At 41.7% G+C, this 15,018-nt stretch overlaps 1 protein-coding gene across 10 annotated transcripts; it reads left to right on the top strand.

The window, feature by feature from the left end:
• The first annotated feature begins 262 nt into the window (after positions 1-262).
• LOC105280615 (PRKC apoptosis WT1 regulator protein) lies at positions 263-13,330 on the top strand. 10 transcript variants are annotated; one of them, XR_003407377.1, is made up of 9 exons: positions 263-354; positions 3,857-4,005; positions 4,294-4,423; positions 4,586-4,712; positions 6,322-6,429; positions 6,808-6,851; positions 7,870-8,026; positions 11,324-11,576; positions 12,171-13,330. XR_003407377.1 is itself a non-coding variant. In XM_011341276.3 (8 exons), exons 1-8 carry the CDS (start codon positions 3,694-3,696, stop codon positions 11,507-11,509), a joined length of 909 nt encoding a protein of 302 aa, XP_011339578.1. In that variant the 5' UTR covers positions 3,115-3,693; the 3' UTR covers positions 11,510-11,617. The 10 variants fall into 10 exon arrangements, 1 of the variants encoding a protein (XP_011339578.1); XR_003407380.1 differs by lacking the exon at positions 263-354 and adding an exon at positions 361-611; XR_003407375.1 differs by lacking the exon at positions 263-354 and adding an exon at positions 2,733-3,108.
• Positions 13,331-15,018: the final 1,688 nt, after the last annotated feature.

Below are 15,018 nucleotides of genomic sequence, written 5' to 3'. Positions count from 1 at the left end.
GAAAAGGGCAACTAATTCCGAGCACTGCTTTAAATAGCACAGCTCAACACAGCACGTTAGCCACTTTTATATCCGAGTAATATTATTCAACGACGCATCGGATAATTAGATTAATTAGATCTAATGACGACGGAAGCGGAACGAGTGCGTTTTACAAACGCATCGGCCGCGCGAAGCGGTTGGCGACGCTCGCGTTCGGCGCGCCGCATTCCGAACGCAGCCAGCGTGTCTCCGAGCTGTCTGTCTATCGGTCACCTGACGTACTACGCATCGCGCTTGCACGGAAAGCTGGGGGAGGGGGGGCGATTAGCGCAGTCGAGCGCAGTGAACGACCAGTCCAAAGCGGCGGAAGCGGTGGGTACCTCGTGTGTGCGTATCTCGCGAACTCTCGACGATTCGCGCGGTGCCGACGAGCGAACGGGCGGACAAGCGGGAACCGCAACCGCGCTGCGTAGCGCATCTCCGTCGACTTCACCTGTCCGCCTCGGACGATCGATACTCGGACGATCTAGCTCGCGCCAGCTCGAGCTATGCGCCCGTTTCGGCTGGTGTTTACATTGCGATCCGTCATTCGGGTCGCCGCCAGTGAGTCACCGGATCGGCCTCCTCAGGTGATTTTTTAATCGACAAACTGCGGGAGCATATTCTACTAGTGGAAATAAGAAAAAATTCTTATATCGAGTTTGCTTAGAAATGCTTTATTACAAAGTTATAAACCAATATTGAAAAGAAATATGAGATAAGTAACAACGGATTTTTTCACAAAAATAAAAATTATCTACGCAATGATTTAGTGACGCGTTTCAAAATGTTGTCCTTGCACATCGATACAAGCTAGACATCGACGTAGTACAGAATTTGTTACGGTACGACATTCCTGAAAATTTTGTTGCATCTCAGTAACTGATTAGTAATTCGTTGCTTTAAATCTTCAAGCGAGATTACTTCTGTACTGTAAACTTTATTTTTTAAAGTTCCCCATAAATAAAATCAAGAGCGTTAAATCGGGCGATCTTGGAGCCAGAAAACGGTCCTCTCGACCAATCCACCTATGAGCGTAATGTTCATCTAACCAGTTTCTAACTTGTCTAGCATAGTGCGATGGACAACCGTCTAACTGTGTCCAGCTGTTTTGGCGAAGATTTAAGATTCTTTCCGAGCGTCGTCGGTGTCTTAGAGCTGAACGAACATCATCATATTCATTCATAGGTCGAAATGAACCCAAATTACGTAATTGCAAATGGGTATTACTAAACACAGAACTATCTGGTACTCTCCTGTTAGGAAATCTACGTTGATACTCTCGTACGGCAGCTCGTGCATTTCCGTCACAGAATCCGTACACGAAATGAATATCAGTGTATTCCTCATTTGAAAACACTTTTGGCATTCTGATAGCAATTGCTAGTTGACACGACGATTGAAATCTAACGGCTACTGTTGTGAAAGTAACAATCATACTGAATCGTTTCAACATAGTGAACATGAATACATGTGAACATCTTCGACCTTCCAAATTCTACACTATGTTCCGTTGTTACTTATCTCACATTTCTTTTCAATATTGGTTTATAACTTTGCAATAAAGCATTTCTAAGCGAACTCGATATAAGAATTTTTCTTATTTCCACTAGTAGAATATGCTCCCGCAGTTTGTCGGTTAAAACCCGGGACACCCTGTATATCAAAATATAATACTAGGGGTGTGATTTAGTTTTGAGGGTTGTTTTTGCTCAAAAACGCATGTATTTAAATATGATAATGAATGAATACCTTAATCAAAATATTTTCCTTGCACATCGATACAAGCTAGACATCGACGTAGTACAGAATTTGTTACGGTACGACATTCCTGAAAATTTTGTTGCATCTCAGTAACTGAATTAGTAATTCGTTGCTTTAAATCTTCAAGCGAGATTACTTCTGTACCGTAAACTTTATTTTTTAAAGTTCCCCATAAATAAAAATCAAGAGGCGTTAAATCGGGCGAACTTGGAGGCCAGAAAACCGGTCCTCCTCGACCAATCCACCTATGAGCGTAATGTTCATCTAACCAGCTTCTAACTTGTCTAGCATAGTGCGATGGACAACCGTCTAACTGTGTCCAGCTGTTTTGGCGAAGATTTAAGATTCTTTCCGAGCGTCGTCGGTGTCTTAGAGCTGAACGAACATCATCATATTCATTCATAGGTCGAAATGAACCCAAATTACGTAATTGCAAATGGGTATTACTAAACACAGAACTATCTGGTACTCTCCTGTTAGGAAATCTACGTTGATACTCTCGTACGGCAGCTCGTGCATTTCCGTGACAGAATCCGTACACGAAATGAATATCAGTGTATTCCTCATTTGAAAACACTTTTGGCATTCTGATAGCAATTGCTAGTTGACACGACGATTGAAATCTAACGGCTACTGTTGTGAAAGTAACAATCATACTGAATCGTTTCAACATAGTGAACATGAATACATGTGAACATCTTCGACCTTCCAAATTCTACACTATGTTCCGTTGTTACTTATCTCACATTTCTTTTCAATATTGGTTTATAACTTTGTAATAAAGCATTTCTAAGCAAACTCGATAAAAGAATTTTTTCTTATTTCCACTAGTAGAATATGCTCCCGCAGTTTGTCGGTTAAAACCCGGGACACCCTGTAGTGGCGCCCCTGAGACAGCGTTCGGCGGCTCGGCCTCGCGCGTCGAGCGGCAGTGGGGGAATGATAGGCGTCGCTTCTGAAATCGGCCCGAAAAGGGCAACTAATTCCGAGCACTGCTTTAAATAGCACAGCTCAACACAGCACGTTAGCCACTTTTATATCCGAGTAATATTATTCAACGACGCATCGGATAATTAGATTAATTAGATCTAATGACGACGGAAGCGGAACGAGTGCGTTTTACAAACGCATCGGCCGCGCGAAGCGGTTGGCGACGCTCGCGTTCGGCGCGCCGCATTTCCGAACGCAGCCAGCGTGTCTCCGAGCTGTCTGTCTATCGGTCACCTGACGTACTACGCATCGCGCTTGCACGGAAAGCTGGGGGAGGGGGGGCGATTAGCGCAGTCGAGCGCAGTGAACGACCAGTCCAAAGCGGCGGAAGCGGTGGGTACCTCGTGTGTGCGTATCTCGCGAACTCTCGACGATTCGCGCGGTGCCGACGAGCGAACGGGCGGACAAGCGGGAACCGCAACCGCGCTGCGTAGCGCATCTCCGTCGACTTCACCTGTCCGCCTCGGACGATCGATACTCGGACGATCTAGCTCGCGCCAGCTCGAGCTATGCGCCCGTTTCGGCTGGTGTTTACATTGCCGATCCGTCATTCGGGTCGCCGCCAGTGAGTCACCGGATCGGCCTCCTCAGGTGATCCTCGCGAACGGTGCTCCGCAAACCCGGCGGTGCCGCTGCGGTCTCTCTTTTTTTCGCTCTTCCTCCTCGTCTCAAGTTTCTTTTTTACCTTTTGCTTCTTCTTCTTCTCGCGTTCCCGCGAGCCGTTGCTCAAACTCTCCGCTCTCCCTTTTTCTCGGACGAGCCCTGCGATACGGTAGCACCCCCGTGAACGAGCACCGTTAAAAAGCTCGACACGCGCGCACAACGGACCCCCTCCCGCCACCTCCCCCCTCGTAGCACGGGACGGAATCATCCCCGCAGGTACACGCACGTCAGAACCTACTACTACCCTTTGTTCAGATGTCCAGGTATTTTTTATGAGGAACCATTATTTTTTTCTTTCATTCTTTTACTGTCTCTCTCTCTCTTTTTCTTTCTTTCTCATTTTTTTTTTACGCGCACACGTCCCGCGGTGGTCGCCGCGCGGTTGTCACGAGCCGTGTGTCTTTTCTGTCCCTTGCAGCGACGTCGTCGGCATGGCGTCCAGTTCCGTCAGCCAGGAGGACTTCGACAACGACTTCGAGTTGACATCCAGGCGATCCAGGATCAGGACCGCCAGGGCGAGGGTGGGCCCACCGAGGACGGGGGATGCGTCTTCCATAAGCTTTCAAAGTATGTGTCAGCCAGACTCGTCTACTTGCATTGCATCGGGATTGTATTAGACATTTGTTGAGTCTCTAGAGTGTTTCTTAGGATCTGAAACGTGACACACATTCACGTTGTCCTCTATTAATAACTGCGTTTTAGCCCTATTTGCCTATCCTGAAAGAAATGAGCAATTAATATTAATGACTGTTGGAATCAGGGCCTAAATGTCCCGCGATGACCCAGATTGTTCAAGGAGAAGCACTACGACGAGCCACGTGTGGAGATTGCATCACTAATCGATCTCTTTTTCAGAGTGCACACCAGATGTGGAAGAGTCGCAAGGCGCTTACGACACGAGCTCGAACTCGGTGCTTCCGCCGGAGCACGAGAACCCGCAGAGCAAGCCCATAATGAGGAAGCAGGATAAACGAGTGACCGGCCGGTACGTGAACCGCGATCGCATGCGCTTACCGAAACCGATGAGAGAACCATGAAAAACGAAATCATTGTCACGCTCGAACGTGGAGTGTCCATTAGCCAGCGATGTTCTTGATACAGGGAACCTTACGTAATTGCCTAATATACTTTCTGAATCTGGTTCTAGTGTCTTTAGTGTCGTATCCTGTTTGCACAGGCCAACGCACATAAACAAGGGGAAGCAGCAACGCGATCGGCGGAAACTGCGAGAAAAACGGCGTAGCACCGGAGTCGTGCACTTACCGTCAACAGAGGTTCGCCATTGTTACCGTCACTTCGACTCTTGTAACACGTAGCCGCTCGATTTCTAGAATTCCGTATTCCGAAACTTCAATTAACCCTCCTGGCTGGAACATGTGAAATGTTGCATTTACGCACATTGAAATCTGACATCCTGACTCTCAGGCTCTTGAAATTTTAAGATTCGCTTCTCTCTACTGTGTAAATTTTTAAGATACATCTTTCACGTCAAAATCTCTTCTAGATTCTTTAGCGACCTTTAGCGTGCTCATCTCGCGAATTCTTGAACTTCGAGATCTTTTAAATCTTCAAATTTTTCGACTTTAATACTTTAATTTCTACAGGGTGTCCCGGGTTTTAACCGACAAACTGCGGGAGCATATTCTACTAGTGGAAATAAGAAAAAATTCTTGTATCGAGTTTGCTTAGAAATGCTTTATTACAAAGTTATAAACCAATATTGAAAAGAAATATGAGATAAGTAACAACGGATTTTTTCACAAAAATAAAAATTATCTACGCAATGATTTAGTGACGCGTTTCAAAATGTTGTCCTTGCACATCGATACAAGCTAGACATCGACGTAGTACAGAATTTGTTACGGTACGACATTCCTGAAAATTTTGTTGCATCTCAGTAACTGAATTAGTAATTCGTTGCTTTAAATCTTCAAGCGAGATTACTTCTGTACTGTGAACTTTATTTTTTAAAGTTCCCCATAAATAAAAATCAAGAGGCGTTAAATCGGGCGATCTTGGAGGCCAGAAAACCGGTCCTCCTCGACCAATCCACCTATGAGCGTAATGTTCATCTAACCAGCTTCTAACTTGTCTAGCATAGTGCGATGGACAACCGTCTAACTGTGTCCAGCTGTTTTGGCGAAGATTTAAGATTCTTTCCGAGCGTCGTCGGTGTCTTAGAGCTGAACGAACATCATCATATTCATTCATAGGTCGAAATGAACCCAAATTACGTAATTGCAAATGGGTATTACTAAACACAGAACTATCTGGTACTCTCCTGTTAGGAAATCTACGTTGAAACTCTCGTACGGCAGCTCGTGCATTTCCGTCACAGAATCCGTACACGAAATGAATATCGGTGTATTCCTCATTTGAAAACACTTTTGGCATTCTGATAGTAATTGCTAGTTGACACGACGATTGAAATCTAACGGCTACTGTTGTGAAAGTAACAATCATACTGAATCGTTTCGACATAGTGAACATGAATACATGTGAACATCTTCGACCTTGCAAATTCTACACTATGTTCCGTTGTTACTTATCTCATATTTCTTTTCAATATTGGTTTATAACCTTGTAATAAAGCATTTCTAAGCGAACCCGATATAAGAATTTTTTCTTATTTCCACTAGTAGAATATGCTCCCGCAGTTTGTCGGTTAAAACCCGGGACACCCTGTATATTAGAATGTACCAGAATGATCGTCACGCCTTCTCACCCGTAAGCACTTTCAATCGATTTGCGACAGAATTGTTTCTCGCAATTTTAATATTCGTTTGCGATTACTTGTGGAATGTAGCTCGCCCTGTTCTTTGGCATTTAAGTATCACACAAGTGTCTCCCTCGTCTAGATTTTTAAAGCGCATAATTTCTCAGAGCACCGGTGGTAGTACGGGGGAAGACGAGGAGGAACTTAGCGGCACTTGCCTTGAAACTAAGCACAACACGCATCACAATGAATTTCTCGATCACGAATTGATAGAAGTAAGTCAATGTCAAGTTTCTACTTACACATATACAGAGTGTCCCGATGACTGTATATGTTCAGCATCATTCGAAAAGACTTGAAAAGCGTGAGATAAGTTTTGTGCTACATTTCATTGTAAGTAAGGCATAAATATAATTTGCACAGAAAACAAATCTTAAATCTCGATCCAATTGATTTTGTTTTTGTCAAAATTGACGTTGAAATTTGTTTAACGTTGTTGAGTTCGTCGTTCGTTGTACCGGGCAATTTGAGATTTGGCCAACTAGTTTACCGTTTCTGGGACATTCTGTATAAATTAAATGAATTTCTCAATAATTGTCTCGAGACAGTTACTTAAAAGCGCGCGCGCGCGCGCGCGCGTGTGTGTGTTGCAGGAGCGGACTGCCGCCAGAATGTACACGCAGAGGCGAAACAAAAGGTATCTCACGTACATATTCACACGTAATTAATGATAATTGGGAGATAAGCGTTCACGTCATGGTGCAATAGCATATCTTTTGACTTGTAAATGTCATTTTAATGAACCACGACTGCTTTCTAGGCACTACCGTACTTCGTACAGGTCATGTATAGTTAGGCACGATTGGTAAGTGCGTTATATCGAACTACCAGAAGAGCTACAATTAGGCACGACCTGTACGAAGTACGATAGAGCTGGTAGACTGTTGATTTAATTAACAAAGTGTTACCGTCACATCGGTAAAACCGGTATGCGGTATGCCCGCGATATTCCAAATGTAGAAATGTCTCGCGTTAATGCGAGATGATAAAATCAAGTGGCTTGATTTAACAACGAAAACGAAATGAATTCAAACGCGATGAATTTCTTGCGATACAAAGGGTACGTAAAATGGTTCAGTATATCTTGATTGGCAGGAAGTCACAGCGTAATTAGCACGAAGAAAAACGATTGCATCAGCAGGCGTGCTCGATTCATGATGTAATCGCTATCTCTTACCTAATTGCGACGGTTAAAAATGAATTACGTCAACCTCGCAAGCCCAATACATTGGAAGTTGCAAAATATTACGCGACCATTATAAAACAATCGAAGTGCATGGAACAATAATATATTGAGCCATATGATGTTGAAAATAAAATTTTGGAAATATTAAAAATTCGATCGATATGTTATCGATAATTAATTATTTTCTTTAGATTATTTTATCCGCATATAAAATCTGCTTCATGTGGGCATCATTGTAAGCTCTTTAATCGAGTATTGTAACAATGAAATTAAAATGATTTGAATATTGAAATTAAACTGATGACTGCGCGCGATACTCTTTGTATCCGCATCGATGGTCGTGCCTAATGCGATTTGTGTAGACGGCATTTAATTAAAAAACGACTCGTAGAAAGAAAATTCTTCGTAACGCGTGCGCGTTAATGAAATGCAAGTCGTTATATGCGATCGTCGATCGTCTGCGTTTTAGTCACTCGGACTTGGAGGCCGACGACGAGGAATTCGATTCTCTCAATCAGTCCGACAGCGTTAATCAATCGGATCACGGCAACCACGAGCCGCAGACGTCTGTCAATGCGACCGGCAGACCGAGATTACCAACGCCGACGGGTGACAATCCGCACGAGGTAAGACTTTTTAATAAATTATTCTAAATTATAAGGTAAATCTACCGATTAGCGAACCCACCTCCTATCACCTTGTCCTTGACATATATTATAGAGGTCACCCTCCTGAGTAACATTGTGCAAGTTTTAACCGTCGGTCGTTGTTTACTAAAAAGTTATTACCAAAAGAAGTTTAATGATTTTGCACGAATTTTCAGCTGTCTACGCGAACCAAGAACATATTATTGACATATATTACAAAGGTCACCTTCCGGAATAACCCGCACTAGGTTTTAGTCGTCGATCGTTGTTTATGAATAAGTTATTGACAAAAGGAATTTTGCAAATATAGTAGTTATTTTGAATATTGACAGATATAAAAGACGAATATGTATATGAACGAAGGAAGGAAAGTCATTTAAAGCAGTGAATCGTTAATATATAGAATAGTTTCTTTTAATATAAGTATTGGGTTGGCCAAAAAGTAATTGCGTTTTTTTTATATAAATAAAAGGCGAATTTTTCATGGGAAGCAAAAACTTTATTAAACAATATATTGTCCATTTTGTTTGATTATCTTTTGCCATTTTTCAGGCAACTTCATGATTCCGCGCTCAAAAAAGTTCTTATCTTTTTCAGCAAAAAACAATTCCAACAACGATTTGATATCCTCATCAGCAGTAAAGGTTTTACCATGCAAGGCGTTTTGCAAAGAACGAAACGAATGGTAATCCGATGGTGCCAGGTCTGGCGAATATGGTGGATGTGGTAACACGTCCCATCCAAGCTGCAACAATTTTTCACGAGTGACCAGACTTGTACGTGGTCTAGCGTTATCATGGTGAAACGCAACACCTTTGCGATTCACCAATTCTCGACGTTTCTGTTTGATGGCATCGTTTAATTTATCCAGTTGACGACAATATACGTCTGAATTAATGGTTTGATTCCTTGCAAGCAGCTCAAAATACACAATACCTTTAAAGTCCCACCAGACTGACAGCATAATCTTTCTTTGGTGAATATCTGCTTTTCAAGTGCTTTCAGCAGGTTCATCACGATCTTTTTCGTTTGACGTTGTTGTAGACGATCCATTTTTCGTCGCCTGTTATCATACGTTTCACAAATGGATCATTTTCCTCACGTTTCAAAAGAGAATCGCAGATGTCAATACGCTCAGTGAGATGAATTTCTTTGAGCTCATGTGGTACCCAAATATCGAGCTTACTAATGTATCCAAGTCGTTTAAACTGGTTTTCAACACTCGATTTCGATATGTTAAGATTCTCAGCAATCTCTCTTGTCGTTAAACGCCGATTGGAATCGATCAGTGCCTTTATTTTGTCATCATCAATTTCGATTGGCCTTCCTGAGCATGGTGCATCTTTTACATTAAAATCTGCAGATCGAAATTTAGTAAACCAATTTTGACTACTGCCGCAGTTTTAAAGCATCTTCGCCATATATTGGGTTGGCCAAAAAGTAATTGCGTTTTTTTTAATATAAATAAAAGGCGAATTTTTCATGGGAAGCAAAAACTTTATTAAACAATATATTGTCCATTTTGTTTGATTATCTTTTGCCATTTTTCAGGCAACTTCATGATTCCGCGCTCAAAAAAGTTCTTATCTTTTTCAGCAAAAAACAATTCCAAGAACGATTTGATATCCTCATCAGCAGTAAAGGTTTTACCATGCAAGGCGTTTTGCAAAGAACGAAACGAATGGTAATCCGATGGTGCCAGGTCTGGCGAATATGGTGGATGTGGTAACACGTCCCATCCAAGCTGCAACAATTTTTCACGAGTGACCAAACTTGTACGTGGTCTAGCGTTATCATGGTGAAACACAACACCTTTGCGATTCACCAATTCTCGACGTTTCTGTTTGATGGCATCATTTAATTTATCCAGTTGACGACAGTATACGTCTGAATTAATGGTTTGATTCCTTGCAAGCAGCTCGAAATACACAATACCTTTAAAGTCCCACCAGACTGACAGCATAATCTTTCTTTGGTGAATATCTACTTTTCAAGTGCTTTCAGCAGGTTCATCACGATCTTTTTCGTTTGACGTTGTTGTAGACGATCGATTTTTCGTCGCCTGTTATCATACGTTTCAAAAATGGATCATTTTCCTCACGTTTCAAAAGAGAATCGCAGATGTCAACACGCTTAGTGAGATGAATTTCTTTGAGCTCATGTGGTACCCAAATATCGAGCTTACTAATGTATCCAAGTCGTTTTCAACACTCGATTTCGATATGTTAAGATTCCCAGCAATCTCTCGTGTCGTTAAACGCCAATTGGAATCGATCAGTGCCTTTATTTTGCCATTATCAATTTCGATTGGCCTTCCTGAGCGTGGTGCATCTTTCACATTAAAATCTGCAGTTCGAAATTTAGTAAACCAATTTTGACACTGCCGCAGTTTTAAAGCATCTTCGCCATATACATGACATAACTTTTTATGAGCTTGCACAGCGTTTTTCCCTTTTCGGAAGTAATAAAACGAAATATGAGGAAAATGTTCTTTTTGATTTTCCATTTTGAAATCGACGGCAAACAAACAATTGTTAACGAAATCGTGTACTTTCTTTTTGTAAAACAAGCTTGAACTGCGAGTTGTTAACCTACATACTGAATTTGCGGTTTAGAATGAAGTTGGTTACATTTGAAGACATGTATGTCCATCTATTGGAAAAAAACGCAATTACTTTTTGGCCAACCCAATACAAAGTGTCCTTTACCTTAACCAAAAGCATAAACAGTTAAATACAAAGTATTCTCTGCTTTAACCTAACCTAAACTAACCTAACCTGGTTAGGTTATATTTTCCGAAACTGGAGCCTCGGACAGCTCGTTTTCAGCCCGCTTCGCGGGAGGGCGGGGGGCAGGGGCTTCGCCCCCCCCCCGCCGGAATCCGTGCCGTGTACCAGGTGATCAAAATCTGTACGGTAAAATTTGTTACACTGGTTTTGGCGGGGGGCGAAGCCCCTGCCCCCCGCCCTCCCGCGAAGCGGGCTGAAACCGAGCGTATGTGTCCGGGGCTTCAGTTTCGGAAAATATAACCTTTTGCTTGTTGTGGACAGCTGAAAATTCGCGCAAAATCATTAAACTTCTTTTGTTAATAACTTTTTAGTAAACAACGACCGACGGCTAAAACCTTTTGAAGGTCACTCAGGAGGGTGACCTCTATAATATATATCATCAAGGACAAGGTGATAGGAGGTGGGTTCGCTAATCGGTAGATTTACCAATTATAAATATATAGTTTGTCGTATTGTGAAGAATACTAAGCAATAGTTCGACTCTCAGCTGATCGAACGAGCGCAGGAGGAGAACAAGAGGCTGCTGTCGCTCCTGGAGGATCGGGATCACAAGATCATGGCGCTTGAGGCGCGTCTGTTGAAGCAGCAGCACGAGATGGCCGTGGAGCGGGAACGGCTGCGCGAGGAGAACGCGACGTTGATTCGCGCGATGGCGGCCTTAGCCAGCAATTGAGATCGATTTTTGCGCGAATGCCTTGTTTACGCTTCTTCTTGGCTCCTCGCTCCGTAATAAATAATCTCGCCGATATATACAGGGTGGCCCATTTTAATTTATACAGTCGATTTTTTAAAAAACTAAAAGAGATACGAAAAAATGTTTCAGACAGACATGTCACGATTTCGAGGGGGATATAAGACGATACCATTGGTTTGACCTTGAATAGTCGTTTGAAGGTCACGCGAAGATCACCTTCAATTTCTTAAATTGAAACCCCAACTTTTTATTGCAGATTCTTATTCTCCATCGAAAAGTAAGTAACTTTTGTCTGAAACATTTTTCCGAAAAATGTCATCTTATGTCCTTAAAATGATCTTCAAGATGAGTTTTGAGGACATTTTAAGGACATAAGATGACATTTTTCGGAAAAATGTTTCAGACAAAAGTTACTTACTTTTCGATGGAGAATAAGAATCTGCAATAAAAAGTTGGGGTTTCAATTTAAGAAATTGAAGGTGATCTTCGCGTGACCTTCAAACGACTATTCAAGGTCAAACCAATGGTATCATCATAAGATGACATAAGTCCCCCTCGAAATCGTGACATGTTTGTCTGAAACATTTTTTCGTATCTCTTTTAGTGTTTTAAAAAATCGACTGTATAAATTAAAATGGGCCACCCTGTATATACACGTTTCTGTAAAGTCGAGGAACGATCTGACGCTTTCTCTATTAGGTATCGAGTCCGTAGAGTCTTTTCTCGTTGCGCTTTTGATCCTCCTTTAAAAAAACTCCCATCGAGTTACAACACCGTCACGCAAAAATTGTTGTGCACGTTGCGCTAAACAATTGTCTCAATTGTGTCTTGTAATTATTAGCATGCTTCTCGTTCGATATAATACAAAGTGGCGATTGACCCGAGAACGATTTGCTAATGCGCGATTGAATTGCGCTTCTCCGGTCGAGCCTTGCTTCGGAGAGCGTTTTATTTTTCGAACAAGCACGTAAATCCGTGCGGATTGCTCCGTGATCTTCAGTTTTCGCGACTCTCGATGCTCTGGGCTGAAAATCGATGGAAAGATTTCCTCCTTCCGCGCCGCATCTTTTCTTTTTTCCCTTCGTCGTCGGCGGCGGCTAGAGAGATTAAAGATTTACAGGGTAAACTGAAAGTCGCGCGTCACGCGATCACCGATTCTTTCACTTCTTTTTGTAAACGGAATTAGAAGGCTGAAAAAACTTAAGGTAGACGAGAGAGACCGTGTATGAACGAGTTCGTTTGTAATTTGCGTGGAAGTTACGACAGTTTAAGTTCCCTAGTGATAAGAGATTTAGATGTTTAGTTTAATAAATTTAAAAAAGGGTACAGTCGCGTCGCGGTCGTGCTGATTGATTCTCTCCGCGTCCCTGCGAGCGCGCGCGGATCTTTCTATATACGTGATAGAAAAGAGGAACCCACGTAGAGAAACCTGCGAACCCAACTCCTCGATACGCGTCGCAAATTGAGTCATCGCTAATAAAACGATCGCTATCTAATCGCCGTTCGTCTACCGAGCGGGAGGCTCGTGTAAGGCGCGTGTTTCCTCGTAGCGAGCTGCAACGCGGGTTACATATTATAAAGCGCGATCCTCCAACCACTTGTAAAGATAAAGTTAGTACAGATCGTTACGCGAATCTTCGGTCGCGGCACACATCCGTTATCGATAACGAACTTGCTATCTCCGATTAATTGTCGTTCTTTTCTTCTTTCTTTTTTGGTTTCAATGCGCTCCCGGTAACAGGCAAACAACGGTCCGACAAGCGCAAGAGGTGCATGTGGAAACGTGCAAAGATGCTGATTACAACTTGAGCGACTTAAGGGGGGAGCCTGCTTTAGAACGCTGAAAATAAGGTATATTTTACGAATTGTTTTTGGAGAAACTATACAGCGGATCATTATAAAACTTTGATGCATTTATTAGTACATGTTTAAAGATAAAAAAATTATTTTTTTATTTGAATCGCTCGTAGAGGTCGCCCTGGAGAAATCTTAGTGCAGCCGCGTCGCCGGCATTGCAAATTGATGAGCATTCTCCTGCCTCCGAATTTCATCTAAACTGAAAAATTGAAATGTGTTCTCGTTATTTATGAGTTCCCATCGTCGATGAACCAAAGAGAGAAGAAAAAAGTTGAAAAGTGCCAAAATGGTGGAGCTTAGAACACAAAAGTACGATTTTTAGGCAAAGTTTTTGAACTTTTTCATGCAAAAATAATTGTTTAACTTAATGTTTTTATGAATATTAAAGGTTCATCGACGATGGGAATTCATAAATAACGAGAAAATATTTCAATTTTTCAGTTTGGATGAAATTTGGAGGCAGGAGAATGCTCACCAATTTACAATGCATTTATTAGTACATGTTTAAAGACAAAAAAAATTATTTTTCGATTTGAATATATCGCTCGTAGAGGTCGTCCTGGAGAAATCTTAGTGCAGCCGCGTCGCCGGCGTTGCAAATTGGTGAGCATTCTCCTGCCTCCGAATTTCGTCTAAACTGAAAAATTGAAATGTGTTCTCGTTATTTATGAATTCCCATCGTCGATGAACCAAAGAGAGAAGAAAAAAGTTGAAAAGTGCCAAAATGGTGGAGCTTAGAACACAAAAGTACGATTTTTAGGCAAAGTTGTTGAACTTTTTCATGCAAAAATAATTGTTTAACTTAATGTTTTTATTAATATTAAAGGTTCATCGACGATGGGAATTCATAAATAACGAGAAAATATTTCAATTTTTCAGTTTGGATGAAATTTGGAGGCAGGAGAATGCTCACCAATTTGCAATGCCTCCAGGACGACCTCTACAGGCGATATATTCAAATCAAAAAATAATTTTTTTATCTTTAAACATGTACTAATAAATGCATCAAAGTTTTATAATGATCCGCTGTACAGTTTCTCCAAAAAAATTCGTAAAATTATACCTTATTTTCAACGTTCTAAAGCAGGCTCCCCCCTTAATCCTTTTTTCTATTGTAATAATGTAAGAATGGATGTCCTATGTAAGTTTTATACCTGCAACACGTGGTGCTGTGCAGGAAGTATAAATTATTTTATTATTGTATTTACTATTATTGATGTTGTTATTATTATTATTAATGCCGTACAAACTTCTATGTACATATAGACGCGCAGATAATTCCGTAGCGATGATTGATGCATTTATTAGGGTATCTCCGTGGCAGATCTACGTAAAACACGCGGAACGATGTAACGAAAATGTGTAAATTGTTTAAAGAAAAGATTTATCGCCAGCCACCTGACGATTTAACGTGACCCCACTCCCCGTTCCTTTTCTGATGCGTCGGTGACGAGTACCTGCGTCGATATCTGAATTAATCGGATGAATTCTGCGTTTGATTTCTTTTTTCAATTTCGACTTTTGTATTAATTTTGAATAACGGTTTCCATATTTGGGATCTTGTGTGACAAGCTGCAGCGAGATGCACCGCCCCAGGAAACGTAATTCGATTTAGAACTCGAGATAAGATT

The sequence above is a fragment of the Ooceraea biroi genome, chromosome 13 (assembly GCF_003672135.1).
Source record: "Ooceraea biroi isolate clonal line C1 chromosome 13, Obir_v5.4, whole genome shotgun sequence".
In the NCBI taxonomy this organism is placed as follows: Eukaryota; Metazoa; Arthropoda; class Insecta; order Hymenoptera; family Formicidae; genus Ooceraea; species Ooceraea biroi.
Note: the sequence above shows the minus strand (reverse complement) of the source record. Positions and strands in the feature narration are given on the sequence as shown.